At 44.4% G+C, this 10,647-nt stretch overlaps 1 protein-coding gene across 1 annotated transcript; it reads left to right on the forward strand.

Moving 5' to 3' along the window:
• Window positions 1-2,107: 2,107 nt before the first annotated feature.
• On the forward strand, window positions 2,108-5,761 carry LOC100348193 (olfactory receptor 7E24-like). Its single transcript, XM_070059217.2, has 2 exons — window positions 2,108-2,127; window positions 4,816-5,761. Exons 1-2 carry the CDS (start codon window positions 2,108-2,110, stop codon window positions 5,759-5,761), a joined length of 966 nt encoding a protein of 321 aa, XP_069915318.2.
• The last annotated feature ends 4,886 nt before the right edge of the window (window positions 5,762-10,647 follow it).

Genomic DNA, 10,647 nt, shown 5'->3' on the forward strand with positions numbered 1-10,647 from the left:
TTGGCAGACATAAAAAAATCACATACTCAGCTGTGAAATTAAAAACAAAAGTCTGAGTTTTAGGTACAGATTTTGCAACTTGGATGTCAGCACCAAAGGGCACAGGTGACCTTCCTTGTGGACAGGTTTCAGGCATACTTATTTTCTCCCATTCCTCTTCCATGAATATCAACAAGTCCTTAGGGACTAGGGTAACATGGACTGGCTGGCTAATTGGGAGCTCTGTGCACTGAGCACCCAAGGTCCTAACAATGAGCCAGCACAATCACACCTTGGCCTTCCTGATGGAAATATAGTGGCTGCACTCCCATTGTGAGCATCTGCACCAGGAGGCCCCTGCCTGAGTCTGTCTCCAGTCCTGAGTGCACAGCCCAAGGCTCCCTCCATTGCATTCCAGGCAGAAGAGGAGCAGCGGAGCCATCACCCTTGGTCATGCTTCAGATGAGACTCAGCGCAGCCCAGTAAGTGCTGAGGGATAGCAGGGAAGGAGGTTGGACTCTTAGGAACATTGTTTTCTCCTCCTCAGAAGAAAAGTGAGAGTTGGGGTAGACTTGTGGGGTGGAACCAATAAGCAAAGCTTCAGGCCAGAGGACTGTGAAGTCTATGCTCTTGATTCTCATAGGAGTCCCAGTTATCTCATTCAGAATTTGGCTTTCCTCCCGTATTAAGTCTTACTCCTTTGGAATCCTCTTCATGACAGCAGCAAATGCATCTCTAAACTGTCCCCTGAACACACAGAAACATGACCATAAGGGCGATAATGAGGATCCCAGAGAGTATAACATTGTGGGCGATTACTGAGGGCTTCCTAAGTGCCAGGCTCTGAACTCTTGCAAGCAGGCTGTTTCACTGCATCTGCACAATCTCCCAAGTTTTGTTCCATAGAGGAGCTCAGCACTTTTTTGTGATTTGTATCTGGTTGTAGGGTACAGAATTGAAGCCACAGCTTAAAAAAAGGCTTATTTAATTTGAAAGAGTTACAGAGATTGGAGAGCCAGAGAGAGATAGAGAGAAAGGTCTTCCATCCATTGCTTCCCTCCTGAGATGGCCACAACAGCTGGAGCTGTGCCAGGCTGAAGCCAGGAACTCCATCCGGGTTTCCCTTGTGGGTACAGGAGCCCAAGGACTTGGATCATCTTATGTTGCTTTCCCAGGTGTGTTAGCAGGGAAATGGATTGGAAGTGAAGCAGCCAGGACTTGAACTGTTGCCCATATGGGATGCCAGGGCTGCAGGCTGAAGCTTTAGTCAATACACCACAGCACCGGCCCCTGAAACCACACCTGAATCAGACACAGGGCACATGGCCACTCTACCCCTCTGGTGACCCCAGCAGAAGTTTCACTGTCTACTGTGCTCTTTCCATAGGCTTCTCTGTCGATTGTGGGCAGTCACGGGTGAAGTGTGGCTGAGCTCAAAGGCTAAGATCCCAGGAAGTGCAGACCCAGGATAACTCAGAGGAAATGGCTCTCCTGACCCCACACCTGGGTTTCTCTTCTGCCAGCTTCCTCACTCCTCTTGTAATCACTCCTGTATTCTTAATCAGAGACTTAAAAATGGGTTGTTGGTTTCCATTTCTGACTGCAGAAACTGGAAAGAGAATACTAACAGCCCTTGGAGTTTCCTGTGGTTTAGACCACTGGATCTCTGCTTAAGTCTTTCTGATCAGGAAGAGATAATGAAGAAGTTGAATACATCAGATTTCAGATCTGATAATGTAGTGTTGAATCCTATCTGCTCCACTCCAAGTTGTTGGCATCTCTGAGAGTTAGCATTGTCATTTGAGTTGGGACCTCATCCACAGAGCTCACAAAGCTCTTATCCTCCAATGAGAGGACTTCAGAATGTTCATGGAAAAATGGAATAAAAAGTATGAATTACTGCTTTTGAAATCCACACATAGATTTTTTTTCATAATATATTATTTTCCATACATTATAATTTTTTACACAGCTTTATTTTTGTAAAATAAACTCACATTTCTATATGTCCAAAAAGTCTTTGAAGCTTAAACATGGCCATGAATGTGTATTTTTTAGAATGATGCAATCCCTTTCATTTCTGATTCCTCAGACCCATTAGCTTGCTTAGCAGAGTGGAAGCATCAGCATGAAGATCTCTGTTACACGGTCAGTAGACCCTTCCATGGCTCGCAATAACTGGCCGTCATCAGTGTGGCTTTAACACTCTTGGTGCTTTCTTGTCAGAGCCTTCATCCCTTTCAGAAAGTCCCACAGAACTAGAGACCATTGAGTAGCATGTGTTTGCACCTCCATGAGGACACATGGCTCCTGCAATGGCACTCAATGGAACCTACAGCAAAATCTTTGAGTTCAAAAATCAAGGCAGACATGTGTTTCACATCTAGCGTAAATGTACAGAGAGAAGGGGGCAGGCAATCCTGTGCCTGAGCTGAGGCACGTTCTAGAGCTGGATGTCCTTTCAGCCACCAGCATCATTTATCAACAAACTTGCTATTTCTGCAATTACAGAGGCTATATTTTGAAAAATCATGATGACCACATTTTTAAGCTCTCATTCTCCTAGATGATACCCTGTCAGATATGCGAGTTACTCTTCCTATGTCCAGTGGACAATACAATCACGGGGAGGTGGAGAGATTTACACAGGTGTTGGCATGTATTATAGGTGAATGATGGTGATTTCCTTACTCCCTCCATACAGCAATCAGAATATTATGCTAAGTAGAATAACATTCCCACACAACATGAAATTTCTTGTTATTAGGAAATGATTAGTACTAGATATTACACAGATTAACATTTGATGGTACATCAAATATATAGTTATATATAGATAGATGGTATATCAATTATATAGTTAGTATATATAGTTGGTATATCAAAGATATATTTGATTGCTTTTATTAGAATAGCAAACAGATGCTGGACAAAACTACACATGCATCAAATTTTGCTATTCATCTGTTTCAAATAAGATAAAAAATGAATAAAGAAAGATAAAAAGAATTAAAAAATTTTCCTTGCAACAGTCTCATAGGGCAAACATCCATTTCACGGATGAAGAATCTGAAAAGTATGCTTGCATTATTTTCTGGAATTCTGTTTTCTATCTTTTCTCAGTTCATTCATAGCCTCTTCTGCTAAAATAATGAACCACAGTTGTCTTAGGGCAGATAAAGGTAGAGAATTACAACCCATGAATAAGGAAAGGTTAATACTACAATATTTTCTTTATGCATAGGAAGAATGGGACTCAAAGTTGACTTTGGGCCCTCCCTGATACCAAACACTTCAACTGCAAATAAGAGGGTTTATGATCATAAAACTGTAAAGCATCATTACCACGTCGCTATGAAAAAATTTTAAGAATATTTAAATATGATACACCTGTCAAACAAGATAATTTACTGAGATCATGAGGCAAATACAAAAACTACCTGTTTAAGATTTCAAAAATTCAGACATTTCTTTTAAAAAAATCCTTACTTCTGATCACTGACAGGTGCAGAAAACACTAAAGTTACATTTGCAGTCATTGCCTTTCTATGATTATGTGCACTTAATTACCACATTTATCAAAATTTGACCCCTACCAATGACCAGGAGAGAAGTTATGGATCACACAGAAGACAGACTGGATTGGGCACACAGCATGGTTAAGATACCCCTCTCCTACTTAGGAGTGTTTGAGTTTGATTCCTGGCTATTGTTCATTACTCGGCTTCCTCCCAGACTGTGGGAGGAAGTGGTGATGACTCAAGTACTTGAGTGACTGTAACCCATGTAGGAGACCTGAATCAAGTTCCAGCTCCCAGCTTCTGCAGTAGTGCATCCAATGACACTGTAGGCATTTGGGAGTGAATCAATGGGTAGGTGCTCTTGCTTTCTTTCTCTCCCTTCCTCCCTTCTTCCCTCCTTCCCTGTCTGTGAGTCTCCCTATGAAACAAAAAGGCAATTTAGAAGGGAAACCAGAAAACCTGAGAATCATGAAACCTCTGAAAGATAACTAACACACAACAGTATTTTCCTATCATGAACGATCAATATTAAGTTAGTGTTGACATAACACAGTCCTGGCATTTAGAGTGCACGTAAGTCAATGGAATTTGTACCATTGTTAAAATAAGGTATATTTAACTGCTTCTTAATTACCCTTATTTAGAATATTATCTTTGAAGGCAAAAGGGCATTTTGTAATCTTTTTTATTAAAAGTCTAGGTTGTGCCAGTGCCACGGCTCACTAGGCTAATCCTCCACCTTGTGGCGCCGGCACACCGGGTTCTAGTCCTGGTCGGGGTGCCGGATTCTGTCCTGGTTGCCCCTCTTCCAGGCCAGCTCTCTGCTGTGGTCAGGGAGTGCAGTGGAGGATGGCCCAAGTACTTGGGCCCTGCACCCCATGGGAGACCAGGATAATTACCTGGCTCCTGCCATTGGATCAGTGTGGTGCGCCAGCTGCAGCGTGCTGGCCGCAGCAGTCATTGGAGGGTGAACCAATGGCAAAGGAAGAGCTTTCTCTCTGTCTCTATCTCACTGTCCACTCTGTCAAAAAAAAGTCTAGGTTGTTTCTCTCTGTCTAACTCCATCTGTCAAATAAAAGAAAAGTCTAGGTTGCATTTGACTGTGTTCATGGACTAGGTAGGTCAAACGTTCTGGGTTTCCTAACACTTTTCAATTGCTCCAAAAGCCATTCTTTTAATTTTATTTATTCTATGGACTTTAGAGTTACCCTTATATTATACCCATAACTAGCTGAATGAAAACTATATACAGAAAAACTATATGCAAGCACTGTGTGCCCTTGTTTCCTTTTTCCATCCCTATCTTCTTTTCCAGAAGGAGTACAGGCTGTGTTGAAACACAAAATCTGACGTGTGTCCTAGACTTCCATCTCGTGGGCTTCTCAGAGGATCCAACCCTGCAGTCCCTCCTGTTTGGGCTGTTCCTGTCCATGTACCTGGTCACGGTGCTCGGGAACCTGCTCATCATCCTGCTCATCATCTCTGACACCCACCTGCACACCCCCATGTACTTCTTCCTCTGCAACCTGTCCTTGGCTGACGTGGGTTTCACCTCCACCACGGTTCCCAAGATGATTGTGGACATCCACATTCACAGTACAGTCATCTCCTATATGGGCTGCCTGACACAGATGTCTCTCTTTCTCATCTGTGGATGCATGGATGATTTGATTCTGACTGTAATGGCCTATGACCGGTTTGTCGCCATCTGTCATCCACTGCATTACCAAGTCATCATGAACCCCCGCCGCTGTGCCTTCTTGGTTTCAGTGTCTTTTGTGGCCAGCCTTTTGGAATCCCTGCTGCACAACTTGATATTATTACCAGTTACCTGCTTCAAGGCAGTTGAAATTTCTAATTTCTTTTGTGACCCTTCTCAGCTTCTCAATCTTACATGTGATGACACCTTCAACCATGACACAGTCATATATCTTATTGGTATTGTATTTGGGTTTTTCCCTATCTCAGGGATCCTCTTCTCTTACTATAAAATCATGTCCTCCATTCTGAAAATCCCATCCCCAGATGGGAAGTGCAAAGCCTTCTCCACCTGTGGCTCGCACCTCTTGGTTGTTTGCTTATTTTACGGATCAGGTTTTGGAGTGTATCTCAGTGCATCCTTCTCCACCTCTTCCAGGAAGAGTGCTGTGGCCTCACTGATGTACACCCTGGTCACCCCTATGTTGAACCCCTTCATCTACAGCCTGAGGAACAGGGACATCAAGAGAGCTCTGCAGAGAACTCTCAACAGAATAAGCTAATCTCACTGCCCTTGCCATCCTTGTGCTCCTAGAACTGAAATGGGCCGCTCCAAGAAGTCCTGAATCAGTCCTCAGATCACAGCATGTGAAGGCATCTATCATCATCTCCATGTCTTTCGGGCTTCTCTTTACATGACCGTTCCTCTCAATATCACTTTAATGGAGTCAGGAGACCCTTTTGGCCAACCACTTTGGCGACAGTTATTCCAGGATCCTATGTCTGTGTGAATTCTGAGGATGGGGACTGTCACAGGAAGAGAGCTAAACAGGGGACTAGCAGAGTCATGTGTAGTGATGTTTTCCAGCTTGCTTGGGGCTTTTTTTTTTTTTTTAAAAAGGTTTATTTTAATTATTTGAACGAGAGAGAGGTAGAGACAGAGAGAGAGAATCTTCTATCCACTGGTTCACTCCCTAAATGACCACAATGGCAAGAGCTGAGTCAGTCTGAAGCCAAGAGCTTCTTCTGGGTCTCTCACATGGGTGCAGGGGCCCAAGCACTTGCCATACTCTGCTGCTTTCCCAGGCCATTAGCATGGAGCTAGGTTGGAACTAGAGCAGTTAGGACTTGAACTGGTGCCCGTATGGGATGAGAGCACTGTAGGCTGGGTCTTTAACCTGCTGTGTCACTGCACAGGCCCCAGGTTGGAGATCTTAAAATCACTACTCTATTTTCCACCTTTCTTTAATAAAACATCACTCATGGTCAGTAACCTTAACTACACTGGAAGTGCGGTGCATTTCACTAATTCCTTCTCTCCCCACTAAGGCCTCAATGTTTGAGAGACCCCCTTCAGTTACTGTTCACTCGTTTTTCCCTCTTTGCCTTTGTCCTGCAGTAACTATTGGACCCATTGTCCATATTCCGTTCTCTCACATCATGCTGAGTGAAATAAGCCAGTCCCAAAGGGACAAATACCATATGTTCTCCCTGATCGGTGTCAACTCACTGAACACCAAAAAGGAAACCTCCTGAAGTGAAATGGACACTATGAGAAACGGTGACTTGATCAGCATAGCCCTGACTGTTAATGAACAACTTAATACATTATCCCTCTTAGTAGTTTTTTTGTCTGTTCTACTTAATATGACCGGTTTAATTCTGTAATTAATACACAGTTATTCTTAAGTGTTAAAAATTAACTGAAATGTGATCCCTGTTAAACATAAGAGTGGGAATAAGAGAGGGAAGAGATGTATAATTTGGGACATGCTCAAGCTGACTTGCCCCAAATGGTAGAGTTAAAAACATACCAGGGGATTCCAATTCAATCCCATCAAGGTGGCATGTACCAATGCCATCTCACTAGTCCAAGTGATCAATTTCAGTTCACAATTGATCATAATGAAAGGACTAAGAGTCAAAGGGAGCACATAAACAAGTCTAGTACCTGCTAACACTAACCGATAGAATAAATAAAGGGGAGAGCGATCCAACATGGGAAGTGAGATACTCAGCAGACTCATAGAATGGCAGATGTCCTAAATAGCACTCTGGCCTCAGAATCAGCCCTAAAGGCATTTGGATCTGGCTGAAAAGCCCATGAGAGTATTTCAGGCATGGAAAGCCAAGACACTCTGGCAAAAGATCTCTGCGAGTGAGATCCCAGTGGAAAGAACAGGCCATCAAAGAAGGAGGCACCTTTCTCTGAAGGGAGGAGAGAATCTCCACTTTGACTATGACCTTGTCTAAACAAGATAAGAGTCGGAGAACTCAGAGGGCTTCCATAGCCTTGGAAACTCATGACTGGAGCATAGGGAGACTACTGATGCCATAGACAGGAGTGTCAATTTGTAAAGTCAACAACAGGAGTCACTGTGCACTTACTCCTCATGTAGGATCTCTGTCCTTAATGTGCTGTACATTGAGGCTTAATGCTATAACGAGTACTCAAAGAATATATTTCACTTTGTGTTTCTATGGGGGTGCAAACTGTTGAAATCTTTACTTAATGTATACTAAACTGATCCTCTGCAAAAAAAAAAAATATTATCAACTCCCAACTTGACTCTCACTGGGATTAAACATGACAATAGGTCTGATCTGATTTCATCATCATTTAAAAAAATCATCTATTATTTTTCACTTTATGTTTCTGTGTGGGAGCAAACAGTTGAAATCTTTACTTAATGTATACTAAGCTGATCTTCTGTATATTAAGATAATTGAAAATGAATCTTGATGTGAATGGAAGGGGAGAGGGAGTGGGAAAGGGGAGGGTTGTGGGTGGGAGGGACGGTATGTGGGGGAAGCCATTGTAATGCATAAATCGTACTTTGGAAATTTATATTCATTAAATAAAAGTTGAAAAAAAAAAGATAACTAGATTTATTTCTGTTTCTTGACTGATGAATACATCATGACATGATGATGAGCTGTGATGGGAGTATTTAAAAATGTACACAAGGGGGCAGTGCAGTAGTGCAGTAGGTTAAGCCTGTGCCAGCATTACTGGCATCCCATATGGGTGCTGGTTCAAGTCTTGGCTGCTCCACTTCTGATACAGCTCCCTACTATGGGCTGTGAAAGCAGTGGGGGATGGCCTAAATGCTTGGGCCCCTGCACCCATGTGGTAGACCTAGAAGAAGCACCTGGCCCTGGCTTTGGATTACTCCAGCTCCAGCTGTTGAAGCCATTTGGAAAGTGAATCAGTGGATGGAAGATCTCTGTCAGTCCTTCTCTCTTGTAACTCTGCCTGTAGAATAAAATAAATCTTAAAACATTTTTTTAATGTGCTCAAGAAATCAAGCCAGGAGCCAGTGCTGTGGCACAGTGGGTTAATGCCTTGGCCTGAGGTGCCGGCATCCCAAAGACCCGGCTGCTCCACTTCCAATCCAGCTCTCTGCTGTGGCCTGGGAAAGCAGTGGAAGATGGCCCAAGTCCTTGGGCCCCTGCACCCACATTAGAGACCCAGAAGAAGCTCCTGTCTCCTGGCTCAGATAGGCGCAGCTCAGGCCGTTGCAGCCATTTTGGGAGTGAACCATTGGATGGAAGACTCTCTCTCTCTCTCTCTCTCTCTCTCTCTCTCTGCTTCTCCATTCTGCATAACTTTTTCATCCAAAATAAATCTTTAAAAAAAAAAAGAAATCAAGCCAGCTTTCAATATTGGTCTTCACAAAAAAGGCAGAATTTAGGGTGTTCCCATTTCTGCTAAGGACACTCATCATTTGGGGTGGGTGTTAGTGCCATACAGGATGCCTGTATCCTATACTGTAGGGCCTGGTTTTGAATCCCAGCTCTACTATGATTCTGGTTTCCTACTAATGTGCATCCTGGGAGGCAGCAGGTGATGGCTCAAGTATTTGGGTCCCTGCCACACATGTGGGAGACCTGGATTGAGTTCCTAGCTCCTGGTTTTGGCCTGGCCCAGCCTTGGCCGCTGTGGGCATTTAGGGAGTGAACCAGTGGATGGACAACACTGCTCTTTCTTAATCTCTGTCTCTTCCTTTCAAATAAAATAAATTTTCTGAACCAAAAAAAAAAAGAGGAACATTCTTCATGTGAGGGAAAAACAAAGCAAATGTCTTATGTTATTGTGCAAACATAACTCTCTGGGGTTTCATGCAGTATGTCTGGCAGGTGAGGACCTTAGATATTTTTTTTAAGAAGGTTTGTTTATTTGAAAGGAGGAGTTAGAGGGAGGGAATGAGGAAGGGAAGGAGAGAACGAACCTGGAAGTCCATCCTGGTCTCTCATGTCAGTGGCACAGGCCCAGGCATTCAGGCCATCTTCCACTGCTTTCCCAGGTGCACTGGCAAGGAGCTGGATCAGAAGCAGACCAGCCTGGACTCTACTGGTGCTGAGATGAGATACCATGTTGCAGGCAGCAGCTTAACCTGATGCACCACAAGGCCATCCCTGCCCAAACATTGAACGAGGCAATAGCGTGTGCCTTCCACCCTTCAGGTTTCTAGTCCCATTCAGTGGGAATTGTGCCTGTGCCTCCCATTGCCAGAGCTTCCACAAGTGTTAGCTGGCCCATCACCAGAGCTGGCATGGGTGTTAGCTGGCCCATCACCAGAGCTGCCACGGGTGTTAGCTGGCCCTTGCCCATGCATGTCTTCTTGTCAGTCCTCAGGACAGAGCCTCAGCCCTCATCAGTCCCTGCACACAGGAGGAACAGACCTCTGCTCCTTGGCTGTGCCCCAGAGTGAGGCAGCACAGCCTGAAGGGTGCTGTGGGAGACGCTGGGTGTGGCAGGATTATCGGGAGCATATTTCCTCAGCATCAGTTCACATCAGATGGTTGGAAAAGCAAGACTGGCTGCACCTAGATGCCAGTTTTCAGCTCAGAGGTCTGTAATGTTTATGCTATTCAGTCTTGCTGGGAATTTAAGAATTTCCTTTCATCTTGATTCCAGGTTTTAAGGGAACACACTGAAAGCAGGAGCTGAACATCACTTACCAACACAGGGTTGTCCCCTGACATCTAGGTGATTGTTCCCAGGACCCCCAACCCCAAGTATACCAAAATCCTCGGATACTCAAGTCCCTTCTATAAAACGGCCAATGTAACCTCTATGTAGGGGATTGGTTCTGGGAGCCTATGTAACCTCCTGCCTACTTTATTTATTTATTTATTTATTTATTTTGCCAGGCAGAGTTAGACAGTGAGAGAGACAGAGAGAAAGGTCTTCCTTCCATTGGTTCACCCCCCAAATGGCCACTACAGCCAGCGCACTGCCCCGATCCAAAGCCAGGAGCCAGATGCCTCCTCCTGGTCTCCCATGAGGGTGCAGGGCCCAAGGACCTGGGCCATCCTGCACTGCACTCCCAGGCCACAGCAGAGAGCTGGACTGGAAGAGGAGCAATCGGGACAGAACCGGCACCCCAACTGGGACTAGAACCCGGGGTGTCAGCACCGCAAGTGGAGGATTAGCCTAGTGAGC

The sequence above is a fragment of the Oryctolagus cuniculus genome, chromosome 16 (assembly GCF_051225735.1).
Source record: "Oryctolagus cuniculus isolate XC-2025 breed Fujian yellow rabbit chromosome 16, ASM5122573v1, whole genome shotgun sequence".
Classification (NCBI taxonomy): Eukaryota; Metazoa; Chordata; class Mammalia; order Lagomorpha; family Leporidae; genus Oryctolagus; species Oryctolagus cuniculus.